This window comes from Myotis yumanensis, unplaced genomic scaffold (assembly GCF_028538775.1).
Source record: "Myotis yumanensis isolate MYYU_CA2020_CCGP unplaced genomic scaffold, mMyoYum1.0.hap1 SCAF_2, whole genome shotgun sequence".
Taxonomy (NCBI): Eukaryota; Metazoa; Chordata; class Mammalia; order Chiroptera; family Vespertilionidae; genus Myotis; species Myotis yumanensis.
Window position 1 is genome coordinate 196041721 of NW_027223753.1, and position 19123 is coordinate 196060843.

Consider the following 19123-nt stretch of genomic DNA (forward strand, 5'->3'; position numbering starts at 1 on the left):
AGGCAGCTGGTTCCACAACCATCAAATCTCACAGAACTGGACAGTGCTATTCATCAGGCATGGTGTCAGATTCCTCGCATCACCTTTCAACATCTCATGGAGTCAATGCCAAGAAGAATCGCAGCAGTATTGAAGGCAAAAAGTGGCCCAAGGAAGTACTGATGGGGTGGTCATAATAATCTGGCCGGTCATAATAATATGGCCACTCAGTGTACATTACATACATTAAATAAATGTATCTATAATAAAGGTAAAGGCACAATGAAAAATATGCACCAAATCATTAAAAGTGGTTTTATCTCCAGCAAAAAGCAATCAGCAGGATAAAAAGGGACTTTCTTGCCTTTTCTCCCATATACATCTTTTATTTTAAGTGTTTATGTACTTAAACAACACATAAAGAAAGTAAAGTGTAAATAAACACCAAACAAAAGAATCTCTGACAGGCAAGAAAACCACCAAATTTTAAATTGAATACTTCAAGTTTTTTTTTCCACTCAAATAGTATGAAACACTTTGTTATTCAGATTTGAAATTTAAAAAACTATAACAAAATTTTCTTGGTAAAGAACTACAAAATATTGGACTCAATTGACATTTAATGTAATTATTAAAATTGTAATAAAATGTAATAGAAGTACTTAATCCTAAGAGATTTAAGAAAGTTTCTATTTTTGTAAAGACATGATGATATTCATTAAATTCATTAATTCAAGGTTTACTAACACCAACTGTTGATATTTTAAATGGAGAAATATTCATTCATGGGAAAAAGGTAAAGCATAAAACTCCAGAAAAAAACCTTCTCTTAGAAGTGTCTGTACAAGTTCATTGAAGTGTCTTGAGGCAGACTAAATGGATTAGATTTGATAGTGTTAGGAACCTATTATTTAATTTTTTTCCCAATTTCCGTGACTTAGAATCACATGCCACATTTAATGTCCTGGCATCCTTTTCAAGTCATAAAAACCTTATCCTGAAATCTAAATATTCAAGGCCATTTAAAACAAAGGTTAGGCATCAGAAACTGCCAAAACTCACCTAGTTTTTGACAGACAAATCTTAATGATAAAATTAAGATATACCTGGGGAAAAATAAAACTTAACCTATCTCAACTTATGGCTACTAAATTAATTGGTTTCTAATCATTCTGAGAATAAATATATGTCTAAAAGAATGCTCAAACTATAATTAATAATTATATTTATTAATTATTAATAATTAATAAAAACTAACATGTATTCAAGTATAAATTATACCTAATACAGAGAAATTCTAGAAGAACATTGAAAGTCTATTTATTGTCTGTACTTTTCTTCAAACTAAATAAATAATAGAAAAGAATAACATATTCCAACCTTTCTGTTTTGGAGTCATTGTCAATTTTGTATTGTTCAAAATCTTGGCTAAGAGAATGTAGCTTTTCTTGAAGTTTCTTTTCACGTTCTACACTTCCTTGATAAAATTTCATCTCTTTTTCCATCGCTTTCACTTTTTCTTCCATAGCTTTAAACTCATGAAGAATTAGATAGCTCACTCCACAGTACTTACAAACTTTTTCTTCAGGGGGCATCTAGAAAATAGAATATACATTTACTAAAATGGTATTTTTAAATTCTGAAGAAATGAAGTCCAACAGAAGATGTTATTGCAACTATGCTTGTCAAATGAAGTAAATGTATACTGTACTATGACATGGAGTGATAATTATGACATTGCTTATATCTGAATACAATTTTTTAAATTGCCATGATATTGATTCTGACACAGAATCTTGGAATTAGAAAAGAATCCTTCAGAGTAATTATTTTTCCATGGTATCTCTAAGAAAGACTTGCTCTTGAAATATTTTCCATAAAATAAAACAAAAATGATGAAAACATCGTTACAATTCTTGTTTTAAGATGAGTTTTCCATGGAGTGGGAAGAAAACACTGGCCTTTCACTGCCAACTGCACCATGATTCTGGAGATGCCTCTTGGCTTTTTCCGATCTTACTTTCCTCATTTATAAAATTAGGCCATTGAAAGAAATGAACTCTCAGTTCCTGTTCAGTGTTAACATTTTATGATTTTTGCAGAGTTTTACATTCTATCATAAAACCACAAAGAAAAAAATACTTTGGACCTAATCTCTTCTCCCTAAATTAGTTCTTTCCCCTCAGGGAGTTATGGTTGTACTCATTTTATAGATAAGGAAAGGGAGACTATTGAAGTTTATAACCAGCTGGTAGGTGGAGACGTGAGGATTAAACTCAGGTCTATTTAAAACCAATACCCACGTCTGTAACCATTTGTGTCATATTTATCTGCAAAGTGGATGTCAGCTAAATCCTCTTACTCTCTTCAGATATAATGTCCACATATCTCTAGACAACACTGGGGAGGTGAAAACTAGAATTTTAGTAAAGTCAAAAGAGAGGTAATTATTTTTTCTGTCTCAAGTACATAAATATTTTCAAGTAGCCTTTACTTGTCTTGCTATTCACAAAGGAAAAGAGACAGCTTCATTAAATATTTGCTCCAGGGCACTAAAAAGAAAACAACACTTGGGTTATAAGAAAAGTACTTACTCCTAATTAACCTCCCTCAAGACTGTAGAAATGACTCCTGTAACCAAGAGTGAGGCCACCTTGTCTGCTTATCAATGCTATTACACAAGACTAGGTGAAAACAAACTAATAATAAATTTTTATACAGTAAAATTTTGCACATTTAAACTTTAATGATAAAAATGTCAAATGTTAGAATGGTTATTATCAACAAGAACAAGTAATAACAAGTGTTGGAGAGATTGTGGAGTAAAAAGAACTCTCATTCACTGCTGGTGGGAATGTAAATTGGTACAGATACGGAAAACAGTATGGAGGCTCCTCAAAACATTAAGAGTATAGCTATCTACCAAAAAAAAATTGAAAACACTTATTCATAAAGATAGATGAGCCCCTATGTTTATTGCAGCATTAGTCACAGTAGCCAAGACAGGGAAACAACTGAAGTATCCTCCGATACACAATGGAATACTATTCAGCCTTAAGAAAAGATGAAATGCTGCCATTTGCAATAACATGGATGGATCTTGAGAATATTGTGTTAAGTGACATAAGTCAGAAAAAGTTAAGAACCATATAATTTCACTCATGTGTGGGATATAAAACTGAAAGCAACAAATGAACAAACAAGAAAAACAAACAAACAAAAACTCATAGACACAGATAACAGTATGGTGGTTACCAGAAGGAAGGGGGCTGGGGGACTAGTCAAGGTTCAAGGGGGTAAAATATATGGTGATGGAAGATTATTTGACTTTTGGTGGTGGGCACACAGTGTAATATACAGATGATTTATCATAGAATTGTACATTTGAAACCTATATAAGCTTATTAATCAATGCCACCCCAAAATATAATACTGTAGAAAACCAATGAATGACTTCATCAATCATCTAACTGCCACTGATACCAAAAGTGTAGATTTAGAAAAGAACAGGTTTGAAAAAAATCATAAAGATAACCTGGTTCAAGCCCTGGATGCGTTCACTGAGTCTACTCTTACCTAGATAAGTTTTCAATACCCCAGATGATGGAAAACTACATTGTAAAGCAGCTTGTTGCATCTTCTGACAGTTTGTCTGTCAGGAAATTTTCTCATGCTGACCCCAAATCTGCCTGCCTAGAGTGTCCACTGGCCCTAAACCTCCTAGTAACCATGTGGAACAACCACAGGCCTCTTTCTTATATTAGAAGACAGCTATAAGGAACATTCCCTATCTTGTTTTCCCAGGTCAACTTCCAATTCCTACAGCTGTTTCCATTATGACATGGTTTTTACTTTCTTTCACATTCTAGATATTTTTCTCTGAACTTGTTCGTGGGTTCTACATCTGTTTCAAGTATGGTACCCAGAACTGCCTACTTCAGAGTGGCTTGTCTCACTGAAGCAGAATAAGAGAGTACTCAAACTTCCCTCTTTCCAATAGCTCATTAGTAGTATCATTAATAATATCTTCTAATGCAACCCTAGATTATAGTGATCTCTTATATTTTTAGCAATTATGCTACTACTAGAGGCCCGGTGCACAAAATTCATGCACGGGAGGGGAGGTGTACCTCAGCCCGGCCTGCACCCTCTCTAATACGGGACCCCTCGGGGGATGTCCAACTGCCGGTTTAGGCCCGATTCTTGTGGGATCAGGCCTAGACCGGCAGTCGGCCATCCTTCTCGAAATCCGGGACCGCTGGCTCTTAACAGCTTGCCTGCCTGCCAGCCTGATCCCCCTAACTGCTCTCCCCTGCCAGTCTGATTCCCCTAACTGCCCTCCCCTGCCAGCCTGATCCCCCTAAATCGTCTCCCCTGCCAACCTGACCCCCCTAACTGCTCTCCCCCATCGGCCTGATCTCCCTAACTGCTCTCCCCTGCTGGCCTGATCACCCCTAATTGCCTCTGCCTTGGCCCCACCACCATGGCTTTGTTGGGAAGGAAGTCCGGTCTAATTAGCATATTACCCTTTTATTAGTATAGATTATATACTATATCTGTCTATTATGTTAAATAAAGCCCATTTTTAAAAATACTGCAGTGCAAAACCATGTCTCGTTATACTGAATATACCAATCCACTCCTTTCCAGCTTTCTTACAGATCTACCTTCCACAGTCCTGGCTGTTCTATGTGGTAATGTGACTAAACGCCCTCCGCTCACCCACCCTACCCAGGGCTGGCAGGTGGAAGAGGAATGGACATCACACCCAGAAGAACTAAGCCCTAAGCTGGGAATGATCCAAATAGGCCTGTAAGTGTTGAAGACACAGACATTTAGGAAACCTTTAGGGCTAACTACCCAATTATCTTTGCAACCAGCCTACATTTATTCATATTGTCTTCAGGAATATTATGACAAAATTTGTCATATGCCTTCATAAAATCCATATATTCTGTGGCTACTCCAGTTCCTGGATCTGGTAACTCTAGAATTCATGGATAAAAAATGTTGACTATGACAAAGTTGAGGATATAAGTCCACATCATATCTATCTCCATGGTTGATGCTGACACATTACTCAGCATATTTCGGGTATAACTCTTCAACTTGTTATTCAACTACCCAAATATCTTTGTAAGCAGCCTATATGTATTCTTATTATCTTCAGGAATATTGACAAAATTTGTCAAATGCCTTCAAAAGGTCCATATATTTGATGCCTACTACTGTCCCTGGATCTAGTAACTCTACACAAAATGGAATAGAGCAAGGTCTACCTTCTGGTTGTCCTAATGAACATAAAATTGGCCCAATTTTATTAGTTCTCTAATACATCCTCACAAATCACCCTTTGATAGTATATTTGGAATCCTGCCTGAAATTGAAATTGAGTTCACTGGTTGTAGCTTATGGTTGTTTTATACATTGAATAGCATTTGTATGTTATCCTCTTACTCTCTGTGTGTCCTCAAATCACCTAGAGTGGTTCTGCAATCCCATTCAAAGGAATATAACTCATCCACATCAAGAGACCTAAACTAATTCAGAGCAGATGGATATTTTTTTGCAATCCCTTTGCCCATTGTGAGTTTTGGTTCCTTCTCATCAATCTGAAAATTATATTGCTTACTCCAAGGCACCTTCATCCTTAACCTTTTGCCTATTAATCACAGTTCTTGCCTTACTCCTGGCAAAGCAGCCTATCCTTAGTCTAAAGAAAACTCTTGCTGGGTGGAGCTTCTTTGCAGCCTGATGTACAAAACAGAAATAGCATAAACTTCACAGTTGTGAAAGCAATTAGAATGTTATTCCACCCTAGCAATTATGGAGGGAAGCTAAAATAAATGAAGTAAAATATTTTATAGAACAGGTCTTCTGAAAGTTCAGCAAAGAAAGCCAAAAGATGGTATCATTATGATCTAGGAAACAAGACAATCAAATTCTAAAATACTAGGCCCATATGAGTGGCCTCCAGACTTCATCCAGTACAACCTGAATCACTAAGTGATCTATGTTAAATAAGTATAATTAACAAAAGTTTTCAATGCTATTAAATTGTAAGTAATTTTCTGTATGTAAAACTGCAACAGGAAAAAAAAAGTAATAACACTTTCAAATTCTTGGTGTCTATAGAGCCTAATTACTTAGGGCATTTCTGTGAAATTTGAGAAGATATGATGTACTATAATTATGTTCCCAAATGAAATAAAAGTTATATTTTTTTTGTGAAATATAATTTGTGCTTCTTCCTTATAACTTGGTGTTATATCATCTTGTTTTGTAAGTAAAATAATGACATGCTGTCATTCTTGACAAAATGGCTGTTATTAGCAGGATATCTTTGCTTTCTAGAAGCTGTACTTTGGAAGAGCATTGACAAATGCAGTATATTAAGCAAATGCAGAGCCATTTAAAAAATAAATTTTAAAATAAACTTCTCAAATGCAGTATTTGTACTTCTTAAATTATAGTTATTTAATACAAAAATGCACCTTTTTTAAAAGGTTAAATTATGCTTTGAATCCTTTTCAAAACTCCTGTCTGTGCTTCAACTAGAAAAGGCACCCAGTAACCCCTTGCTGCCCAGTTGAGGCATTCTCTGCTCCAACAATTGTTCCTCCCTCTTTTGTCCCACATGTCCAATGCTTACAATGCTTGGTTAAGGAGAAAAGAAACAGTAACAGCAATATAAACTGTTTCCCCTTCCAAGAGGATCTGCATTACAAAGATGCCTTTACTCAAAAACAGTGAATGTCTGGCTAGAGAATTTCACTCAGATTGGGAGAACCATTTTGAGACAGAACAGTGGACTTTTTGAGCCACACAGAGCACCTGACCATTTCATAAGCCCATTAGGATCCTTTGTCATCAATAAGTCAACTTGCTGTACCACAATTTAAAAATCAATTCAGTAAAAAAGCATCTATAAAACCCCCCACACCTGCATTACACTTAATGGTGAAAGAGGGAGTGATTTTTCCCCTAAGATAAGGAACGAAGCAAGGATATTCACTCTCTCTGCTCTTACGCAACATAATGCTGGAAGTTCTAGCCAGAGTAATAAGGCAAGAAGAAGAAATAAAGGGCAGACATATCAGAAAGGAAGAAACAAAACTTTCCCTATTTGAGATGACATGATTGTTAACCCTGAAAATCCCAAGGAATCCTATCCTATATAATAAAAGCCTAAGTAGTGTCACGCCCTCATGTGAGGTCGCCACAAGATGGCTGCCACAAGATGGCTGGCAAGGGAGGGCAGTTGTGGGCGATCAGGCCAGCAGGGGCGGGCAGTTGGGAGGGACCAGGCCTGCAAGGGAGGGAAGTTTGGGGGAGGACCAGGCCTGCAGAGTAGGGCAGTTGTGGGTGACCAGGCCAGCAGGGGCGGGGGGAGGGGGCAATTGTGGGCAATCAGGCTGGCAGGGGAGCAGTTAGGTGTCAATCAGGCCAGCAGGGCAGCTCTTAGGGGCAATCATGCATGCAGGCAGGCGAGCGGTTAGAAGCCAACAGTACCAGATTATGAGACAAATGTCCGACTGCCGTCAAACATCCCCCAAGGGGTCCCAGATTGGAGAGGGTGCAGGCCGGGCTGAGGGAACCCCCTCCCCGTGCACAAATTTCGTGCACCAGGCCTATATAACAGCCTAATATGCAAGTTGACCGAACAGCAGAACCACCGGTGGAACGACTGTTATGACACGCACTGACCACCAGGGGGCAGATGCTCAACACAGGAGCTGCCCCCTCCTGCAAGACCCAGGCCAACCAAGGCAGGTGCAGTGGGGGCCCCCCCCATCGCCCTGCCGGTCGCCCCACAGGTGGGCCCTGATCACTGGCCAGGCCTACGGACCCTACCTATGCACTAATTTCATGCATCAGGCCTCTAGTTCACATTAAAACTCCTGGAACTAATAAGTTCAGCAAGGTCGATGATTCAAGATAAACATACAAAAACCAATTGTAGTTCTATATACTAACGATGAACATGTGCATGATGAAATTAAAATTACAATTGCTCAAAAAATGAAGTGCTTAGGTATAAATCCAACAAAACATGTACAGGACTTGTACGCTGAAAACAGATGGTAAGAAATCAAAGATCTAAACAAATGGAGAGACATATTCATACTGTGTTTATGGGTTGGAAGACACAAAATATTGAAGATATCAATTCTCCCCAAATTTATATATACATTTAATGTCTTATCAAAATTCCAGCCAGATTTTTTTTATAGAGAGACAGGATTGTTCTCAAATTATATGGAAAGGCAAAGAAACTACAAGAGCTAAAACAATCTTGAAAAATAAGAATAAAGTGGGAGGAATCATTTTATCTGATTTCAAGACATATAATGCTACAGTAATAAATATTGTGTGGTATTGGCAGAAGGATAAACAAAAAGATCAATGGAATAGACTAGAGAACCCATAAATAAGTCTATATAAGTATACTAAATTGACTTTTTTGGAAAAGGTGAAAAAGCAATTTAATAAAGAAAAGATAGCCTTTCAACAAACAGTGCTGGAATAATTGGATACCCATAAGTTTAAAGAAAAGAACCTCAACCTAAACCTTACACCCTATACAAAAATTAACTCAAAATGAATCATGGACTTAAGTGTAAAACATAAAAACATGACTTTAGAAAAAAAAAATCTAGGGTAAAATCTTCAGGATCCATATGAAGCAGAGTTCTTATACTTGACTAGAGGCCTGGTGCATGAAATTCATGCACGGGGGGAGGGACAGTCCCCTCGGCCCAGCCTGCACCCTTTCCAATCCGGGACCCCTCGGGGGATGTCTGACTGCTGGTTTAGGCCCGATCCCAGGTATCAGGCCTAAACCAGCAGTTGGACATCCCTCTCACAATCCGGGACCACTGGCTCCTAACTGCTCACCTGCCTGCCGGCCTGGTTCCCCCAACTGCCCCCCCCCCCCCCCTGCAGGCCTTGTTGTCCCTCACTAACCCCCCTGCCGTCCTTGTCGCCCCACACAGCCTGTTGTTCAGTCGTTTGGTCATCCCTCACTAACGCCCCTGCTGGCCTGGTCGCCCCATGCAGCCTGCTGTTCAGTTGTTACTGTAAGGGCATCCTGACCAATTTGCATATTACCCTGTTATTAGTATAGATACCAAAAGCATAATCCATAGATGGAAAAACTGATAACCTAAATTTCGTCAAAATTTAAAACTTTTTCTCTACAAAAACCCTGTGAAGAAAATGAAAGGATAAGCCACAACTGGGGGGAAATATTTGCAAATCACATATCTGACAAAGGACTACTATCTAGATTATATAAAGAACTCATAAAACTCAACAGTAAAAAAAAAAATCAAATTTAAAAATTGTCAAAAGACATGAAGAAATATTTCACCTAAAAGACTATACAGATGCCAAATGAGCACATGGAAAGATACTCAACATCATTAATCATTAGAAAAACGCAAATTAAAACCACAGTGAGGTATCACTACACAACTATCAGAAAAGCTAAAACAGAAACTAATGACAGTGCCAAATGCTGGTAAAGTGCAGAGAAGCTGGATCATTCATACACTGCGGATGAGAATGTGAAATGGTACAGCTTCTGGAAAAGTTTGGCAGTATTTTAAAAAACTAAACATGCAACTACTGTACAAGCTAGCAATTGCACTCTTGGGCATTTATCCCAGGAAAATGAAAACATATGTTCTCATAAAAACCTATACGCAAACATTTATAGCAGCTTTACAAGTAATTGCCAAAAACTGGACAAAACCCAGATGTTGAACAGGTTAAATAAACTGTAGTACATTCATACCATGTAATACTACTCAGCAATAAAAAGAAATAAACTATTGATACATGCAATAACCTGAATAAAGCTCCAGAGAATTACAGAGTGGAAAAACTAATCCCACAAGGTTACATCTTGCATGATTCCATTTATGTAACATTCTTGAAATGACAAAATTATTAGAGATCAAATCAGTGGTTGCCAGGGGTCATGGATTAGGCCTGGGGGATAGAGTGGTGTAGGTGTACGAAGGGGGAGGTTGAGGTGAATGTGGCTATAGAAGGTCAACAGGAGGAATCCTTGTTGTACAGAACTGTTTTATATCTTAATTGTATCAATGTTGATAGCCTGGTTGTGATACTGTAGTATTGTTTGCCAAATGTTACTTACCATTGGGGGAAGTTGGGGGAAGAGTACATGGGATCTCTTGGTATCATTTCTTACAAATGCATGTGAATCTACAATGATCTCAAAATAAAAAGTTTAATTTAAAAAAATAAGCAAAGTTTTAAAAATCAATATGGGACTGAAATACCAAAGATTATTCCATAAACAAATTTTATTGAGCAATTTCAAGAAATGTTGGCTTCATACATAAACACACCTGTGTTTATCTACATATACTTCCAAAGTATATTTCCTCCAATACCTACTTTTCCACTGGGAAACCCCACCTTAGTAAACTCTGTGACCTTCCATAGCTAGCCAACAAAAGTATTTTGGACTATAAGTTCACAAATGCAAATTTGTTTCAAGATTCATAGTCACATTTTTTTAAAAACCGTTTTTCCTAATAACCTATCTTGGATAACAATATCCAAGTGAATAGTCTCTCCAAGAATTACACAGCTTCCTGCTTCTTCTCTCGTTAGGTTTTAAAACCGCAGTTGCTTAAAAACACAGCATACATACCTCCACACACATATACACATATCATTACTTTTCCAGAACAATAATGTTAACAATTCTATGACCATTTTCTCATTTTTCCCCCCTCTATTTTAACTCAATACAAAATCTGGCTCTAGCCACAGTGGCCCAAAATGACCTGGAAAATTAAGTTTATTTTTCCTGGCAATGACAATCTGTGCTTGGAAATATAAAACTGTTATTCTGAATAAATTTCAAAGTTTCAAAGTACTAAAATTACTATACCGAAACAGGACAAAATGAGCTGTTGCTGCTAGAGAAACGGACTGTTATCCCAGAAAGAGCAGTGTGCTCTCCAACCACTTCTGTTTTATAAAATAAACAACTCTGGTCTCTTTATTTTACTTTGTGTCCTCCGGTAATAAATATCTTCCCTGAAGCTAAATTCCCATTACAAATGCTCATTTTCTCACGAGAGAGAGAGAGAGAGAGAGAGAGAGAGAGAGAGAGAGAGAGAGATCAGTTTTACTTTGCAAAATAACTGATTTTTCCACTCATTTGTTGCAGTTGTTTTGATTTCTGTGTATGTCCCCAGGCAAAAACGACAAAAGGAAAGTTGTTCACTGCTTTTTTTCTAAAAAAAGGGAGTCCCCTGTGTCTCTAAAATAGGTAGACATTCGAGAGAAGAAGAAATATAGAATTATTACTTTGCTGATCTGTGTTTTAATTGTGGCAATAAAATCCTAAACATAGAACTGTACTCTCAATACAAGTGCATTCTGCTCTCAGCAAGCTGGATGAACATTCTAGCAAAGCTGCTAGCTTCCAGAGGTCAGAGACAGGTTAAGAGTCAGCTCAATCTAGAGGGAGAGCAGATTTAAAGATCTGATCTAAGTACACACAGAAGGAAACTGCAGAGTCTGGCAGCAAAGGGGATGAATGTGGTCTTGCTATCCAGCCCTTGGGCCTGTTTTACATTTTGTGCCACCTGGGGAGATAGAAGTCTGAGATGTATTTTATGCTCAGCCAGAAATTGTGATAAAAAGCAAAAAGACCTAGGGATGAAAGTCAAAAGATTACCTTATTCTTGCTTCCCTATGATTCGCTAAAAAGATGAGATCAAGAGGTAGCCGATTTTAACAATTTTAGTCTTCTAGTCGGGTAATGACTTCTCTAATTATAGCTTATCATCAGAAGCAGCATTCTTCTCTATACTTTCCCTTCGGTGGCCATCTGCTCCACTACCTCTAATTTTTCTTGCAACTTTTCTACTACTACCAATTTTACTAGTAATAGCACAGTGTAGTGCAGTCATTTTCATGTTCTTTATTAAGTACCTTCCATGTAAGTTATCAATCACCCTATTTCCATATCACGTAGCAAAAAATAAAGAGGAAGGGCTCCCCTCACCTTCTCTTCCCTGATTTCTACATTAACCTTCCTTGCATGAACAGAGAAAGAAAAGAAGAAAAAAAGGAAACACACAGCAAGGGTTTCTCTAGAAAGAAGAACCAGCATAAAAACTAACACCAAAAAAGTTAACAGAAGAACAAGGTAGGGGCACTGATCCACCCGCCTCATATTCTTTTTTTACCCAGTAAAGAAATGGAGCACAATTTCCAAGCCACAATGAAAAAAAAATTTGTTTTCTTCATTTTAATAATGAAGTATCTATACTAATAAAAGGGTAATATGCTAATTAGACCAGATAGTCCGGATGTCTTCCAGACGTCCTTGTGGACGTCCTTCTGGACAAAGCCACGATGGCGGGAGCCAAGGCAGAGGCAGTTAGAGGCGATCAGGCCGACAGGGGAGAGTGGTTAGGGGTGATCAGGCTGGCAGGGGAGAGCAGTTAGGGGCAATCAGGCAGGCAGGCAGGCGAGCAATTAGGAGCCAGCGGTCCCAGATTGCAAGAGGGTGCAGGTGGGCTGAGGGATCCTGCACGAATTTCATGCACCGGGCCTCTAGTTAGTAAATAATTCTAATCCAAAGTATTCTTATTACCACTATATGCTATATGCAGGGGGGCAAAAGTAAGTTTATAGCTGTTAGTACACAAAACAGAGTTCATTCTTGTATTATTTATTAACTAGAGGCCCGGTGCACGAAATTTGTGCACAGGGGGTGGGGGCGTCCCTCAGCCCGGCCTGCACCCTCTCCAATCCAGGACCCCTCGGGGGAAGTCCAACTGCCGCAGGGATGGAACCTAAACCGGCAGTCAGACACCCATCTCGCAATCCGGGACTGCTGGCTCCTAACCACTTGCCTGCCTGCCTGCCTGATTGCCACTAACCACTCTATGTGCCTGCCTGATCATCCCTAACCACACTACCTGCCTGCCTGATCACCCCTAACAGCCTCTGCTTGCCAGCCTATTCACCCCCTATCTGCCCCCCTGCCGGCCAGGTCGCCTCCTAACTGCCCCCTGCCAGCCTGGTCACCCCTAAATGTCCAGAAGGAAGTCGGATGTCTGGAAGATGTTACCCTTTTATTAGTATAGATTATTGTATTATTTTCCATATGAACAACTGTAAACCTACTTTTGCTCCACCCTGTATCTATTTAACATGATTCTGTTTAGAATGAAGTATGCAAGCTGACTACATACTGCCTGATCACTAGACAATTTAACAAGTACGTTATGGGCAATCTAGATAAATCAAACATAGTTAAGAAGTTGTGGAAAACAAATAACTGACTTATTCTTAGACGGTGCTTTAAGGGGCTGTGGGCTGCATGTACACATTTTGGTTGCTTCATAATCAAGTACCCAGAACAATGCCTGGCACATATAGGCACTGAGTGAATATTTGTTGTAGAATTGTATCTAACTTAGATTTGAAAAAGTGCAAAGCTGCACTTCATATGGTAAACATTCAGCAGGACAAAGGTACCATCAGAACACTTGTCCAGGGCCTTAGGCAGCTGCGCTTCTCCTAGACTCACCGCTTCTCTGCACTGCATGGAGAGCTGCTTGCCATTCCTGCTTTGAGAATATAACTGCAGATTTATGAAATGCTTGGTTTCAGCATCTTTAAACAATTTACTTATAAAGTACCTTAAACATGGAAAAAAACATTCTACAACTCTCATAAAAACCTTGCCAAAATAAATATATACTTTCTCATATATTCAAAATATTTACATTGTTAAACATTCTCTAACTTGGCCAGCTTTTTCTCACCAGTAAGCTGTTCCCTTAGCCTAGCATGCTCTATTGCCTATCTGTCTATAGCAATACTCTGCCTTCAAGGACCAACCCCAGTTCTACTTCCTGCATAAAGCTCCTCCCTTGTCTATCCCAATACTTGGGGATTCCTGTCCCTACCTCCTCCTTTCCTATAAGCTACTATCTCATATGACATTTAAATTATACACTGTCTTCTGGAGTTGTTTTTTTCATCTCATTATAGATCCTCTTCCTGACAGATGACTGGAATCTGAAGTATGGGAATTGTTTCTTGCAGATGGCTTTGTTTTCTTTTCATCTCTACCACACAGGGTAGTATATGGAAGGAATTCAGTTGAGGGAGAGAGGAGGGACATTCCATGTCTACAAACACATAAAAGCAGCATTTCTCAGGTAAGCATAGCATAGCTGAGCTCTCTTTGTGCTTTCTATCTCTTACATCTAACTTGAAAGGTAAAGCAAATTAAATGCAGAGGTTGAAAAGGTCTTTTCTGGTAATTGGACTTCCCTTCCAGTTCCTGCAAGGCTGCAGTTTATATAAATCTGAAGAACCTACAGTAACAGTAAGCATCAAGTTAAATCAATGGTAACAGGAAGCCCAAAGCAACATGAACAAAGAATAAAAGCATATCTGAGAGCTGACTGCAATTTTTCAATTAAAAAATAACAGACTGTTAAGAGTTGACTGTAGATTTACTGAAAAACCTGAATGATTAATGATAGCTAAGGTCTGAGATTTAATTCACAATTTGTCGATCAGTTTCAAAAAGATATTTTTAAAATTATACTGTTAATAATATATGCAATGCCAAACTAAATATAGGAGTAATGAGTTTGCCTGAGGACAGATATGAACTAACAGGGAGAAGAACAAGAAAATCTGAAGAATTGTTAACTAGATTAAATGAACTGATATATATATATGAAAAGGCTTAAAACAGTACCTCGTGCAAGAATTAAGGTGAAATTGAAATCGACACTAATATAGAGAGACTTCAAAACTTAGCATCATAAAAAACTACAAAGCTAACTATAATTTTTGTGGTGGTTTATTACTAATTATTTGTTTTGCAAATACAGACTAATGATCATTTAAAATTTTAAACAGACTCATTGATTTCAGTTTGGTTTTTTTTGTTGTTGTTTTTTTTTTTTTTAAAAAAAACAACTTCTTTCTGCAAAGCTGCTAGAAAATACCTAAATATTACTATCAGGCTCCACAAACACCTGGTCAAATACTGTGCTGAAACTGTATATCTGCCTTTGTTCACAGGTCAAATACTCTGCACTGAACTGAATTCCACAATTCTGACCATTAGGATTATTCCCTTCCCCACTCCATCAATTCATTACAGATGCCCTGACCAAAATAAATACAGAACCTCTGAATTCACTTGCCCAAATTTTAGAATTATCTACCTGCTCACATGTTTCCAATGTTGTTTTGTAATAACACAATATAATATCATACCTTTTGGATTTCTTCAGGTAATGCATGCATGGGAACGTGACGATCCATAATTTCCCAAAATACACTGAAGGAGCTCTGAAGTAAAATAATCTAAAAATATTGATGGCAATAGTCAGAATTGAATAATGTAAAAAAATTCAAATTAAGAGATATAAATTCTTGGTAGTATTGGAAGAAGAATGGTGATAACTCTTTAAACAGATGTTTATTTCATCAGTGTTAAACAGTACAAGTGGGGTCTTCTGTTCTATTAGGCCAATAGAACAGAAAAGACCTACAGAGACTGCTGATACTAGCTGCAAATATTTTCTTTCTTTAGAGACATATGCAATACTTTCCACAATAAAGAATTTAAAAAATTTTTAAATGTATACACACTTAACAAAAAAAAAAGAAATTAATAGTTCAATCGTAATTTCTGTGGTGGTTTAATACTAATCATTTGCTTTGCAAATACAAAATAAGGATCATAAAATTTTAAATGGAACCATTTATTTCAAGAATTTTTTTAAGTTTTTTTTCTGAAAAGCTACTAGAAAAATGTGTAAATATGGTATTTTAGTTTGGCAGACAAGAAAAGCAACTGTGACATGAATGTAGTTTAAAAAAATATATGATCAGCTTAAATATGATATGCAGGCCCTGAACAGAAGAAACATCAAAGTATGAGAAGCCAAGTGTCAATTTTAACTAAAAATTAACATTTTTATTATTTTTGTGTAGGTATTTTACTTTTAATAGATTTTCATTTTATAATAAAATAATCCATATATATAAAAGCCTAAGCGACTGTTAAGACTGAACAACAGAGGAGCTGCTCAACGCAGGAGCTGCCCCCTGGTGGTCAGTGCACTCCCACAGCCAACCTCCCACAGCCAGTCAACCTCCGCTGGTCCCTCCCCCCAGCCAGCAAACTTCCTGTGGTCCCCCGGCTGCAGCTAGCAGGCCCCGCCTGGCAGCCAGTAGGCCCCCAGGCCCTGGCTGGCAGCTGGCAGGCCCCGCCTGGCCCAGCCCTGATTGGGACTGGGCAAGATGGTCCCGATAGGCCCTGATCGCCAGCCAGGCCTAGGGACCCCACGTGTGCATGAATTTTGTGCACTGGGCCTCTAGTTCTATATAACACTCTATCACTACATTCATAAAACCACACAGAATGGGAGCATTTGGGTTTTGTGTGTGTTTTTCTAATCTTTCTCAAATATGGAGGAAGAATAGACAGTCCAATTTCATGAGTGAGAGATGTTTATACATACCCAAGGAGTGAGGGGGGGCAGCAGAGTAAAATGATATAGGCCCAATTCCACAGCAGGGAACAATGCCTAGGGGCCAACAGTTGTAGACCAAGAACAATCTAGGAGAGGAGTATTAGTGAAGGCTCCTGAGGTGGTTTGCTTTTGATCAGGGTAAGATTTTGACAGGAGAGGCCAAGAAGTCTGAGATAGCAACTCCAGCCTTTCCAAGGTAGCAGGTAAATTGTATGTGACAAAAAATTTTATAGTAGCAGTATTTTTTGTTTTAATTATGCAACTATTGGTAGAAAATAGGATTCCCTCCCTATCCCATTAGCATAAAATCCCTTGTTTTAATGAGCTGCTGTTTATAGCAAATAATTAATGATCTGTCTTCCCATATAAATATAGTGTGTGTGTGTGTGTGTGTGTTTGGTAAAGTTAACTGCAGCTGGCTGTGGGGTAAAGTTAACTGACATAGTTAACATTGGCCCACATGACCAAGTACATAATAATGTGATGTTTGGCAGACTGTCACCGTGATGTGGCAAGAGCTCATTATTCACAAAAGGCTCATTATTCTCATTTCTGCCATTTTACAATGTACTCACCAATAGTAAAATAAGATGGCATCAGCTTAATTAAACTCTATTGGGAGAATTTCTCCTAAATTACTACCCACAAAATTCCACCCACAAAATTATTTGAGAGCATGGATCTAGTGACAGTGTAAACAAGGCAGTTTTGATTTAGAACCTTGATTGTTTGTAAATTTTTCCCAACTTTGTGGTCTTATTCTACCAAAGGAGAAGAATTGGCAGGTTCTGATTATTGAGGGAAAATTAAAAATAAAATATTCTGCTAACCCAGAAAAATCTCTCTGTAGCAGATAGCAATTTCATTATTGAATATGCATTTAACCAGACTGTGAGGCACATCATAATCTATCTGCTAACGAGATTACAGAGACAGAAAGAAATTCCACTTTTTATACAACCAAGCAGATACAATCCATTACAGTGCCAGCGGTTCTCAACCTGTGGGTTGTGACCCCTTTGGGGGTCAAACGACCCTTTCACAGGGGTCGCCTAAGACCATCCTACATATCAGATATTTACATTACGATTCATAACAGTAGCAAAATTACAGTTATGAAGTAGCAACGAAAATAATTTTATGGTTGGGGGGTCACAACATGAGGAACTGTATTTAAAAGGCCAGAAGGTTGAGAACCACTGCTTACATGCTTGTTCTCAAGATAAATGGTAACTTGTCCTCAATACAGCTTGCTATACACTCTCTAATAGTTCATTTAAAATCACCTGGTAACCCAAGTAGCCATCTATTCTAGCTAATTGCATCTGTTCTAAGGAATGCAAATCTCTATGACAAAGTAGGTGGTAGCTAGAAGGCACCTAAAGTAAAACTCTAGGAGATATGGAAATAGGGGAGTTAATTTCCTTGATATTTACATTTTAAAGAAATGGCTCCCCGGTCCTCAAGGAAAACATGATGGGTCTTTAAAAGTTTTGCATGCATATTAAAGGAAGAGAGGGAGCATTCACAAATAAGAAGTTTCTCCACATCGGGAGGGGAAAGGTCTCTTTCCCTTTTGGCCGCAGGGAAATTTGTTCATTTTAATTTTCCCTTACATTACTTTGCATGTTTTATCAAATGAGCCCCTTTTATTCTTTCACTTTAAACTCGTGTCGGCTGCCCGTTGGCAAAGGTGCAGTGATGACTGGCAGCAGCTATGTAAGGTGTCTCCGAACCTGCTCTCTCTCTCTCTAACAGGGTCACGAGGAAAATGTCAAAAACACAGCAATGCTCTTGACTGTTCACTTCCGATTCCCTTCCCCACGCCAGGGTCACGATGGGCCGTTAGCTCCCGTCCCGTTTCCAGGCCGGTTCGTACAGAACTATCCCCCTGGCGTGAGTCACCCAAAAGGAGCAGGCCAGGGTCAGGTGAAGCGGGAGTTGTCCTAAGACTTTCTTGTGCGACGGACTTTCCCAAACAAAGACCAACTGCGAGGCCAGCCAAACTGCTGGAAGGCCTGTGAAATGTGTCCCTGTCTAACCCCGTTCCCGCGGGACCCGCCGCGGCAGGAAGAGGAGGCGGAGGGCGCGGCGCGGAGGCCGCCACGCACTGCGGGGGGGAGTGGATGCCGGGCCAGGCGGGCGGGCTCGCGGGGACCAGCCAGGGGCACAGGATGGGACGCCGCGCCGCGCCCCGCTTTCCGGCCCTCTCCCGGTGCCGGCACGCCTCCGCGCCGGAACTGCGTCCCGGGGAACCGGGTCCCCCCGCGGTTCAGGAAGCCATTCGCCGTCTCTCACCTAGACCTGGACGCCGCCGGGTGCGAAACGGCTTCCCCAGTCTCCTGGGAGACCGCGCTGCACGTCGGCGTGACGTCAGGGCGCGGTGACGTCACGGCCCACGCGAGGCCCCTGGCTCGGGGCGGAAGCGGGGTGTTCGCGTTGAGGTCCGGGCGAAGGGCTCATCTGACGCTGATTGCGCTGGAGGCCGGACGGCGGGGAGGGCTGCGGGGTAGCGGGCAGCTGTGGTCGGGGGTGGCGACCGGAGGACGCGGGGAGCGGGCCCAGCCCTGCCT

At 39.5% G+C, this 19123-nt stretch overlaps 1 protein-coding gene across 2 annotated transcripts in view; it reads right to left on the reverse strand.

Annotated features, from left to right (window-relative positions):
* Nucleotides 1-18914, reverse strand: part of LEKR1 (leucine, glutamate and lysine rich 1) — a 118415-nt gene extending 99501 nt beyond the window's left edge. The window contains exons 1-3 of one of the 2 annotated variants that reach the window (XM_070403653.1): nt 18849-18914; nt 15286-15375; nt 1360-1574 (exon numbers count right to left, since the gene is read on the reverse strand). In XM_070403653.1, the coding sequence (XP_070259754.1) occupies nt 1360-1574; nt 15286-15333 (263 nt within the window). In that variant the 5' untranslated portion in view covers nt 15334-15375; nt 18849-18914. Of the gene's footprint in view, nt 1-1359; nt 1575-15285; nt 15376-18848 lie in introns of those variants that run through there. The other variant, XM_070403654.1, reaches the window with a different exon arrangement.
* Between the last annotated feature and the right edge of the window lie 209 nt (nt 18915-19123).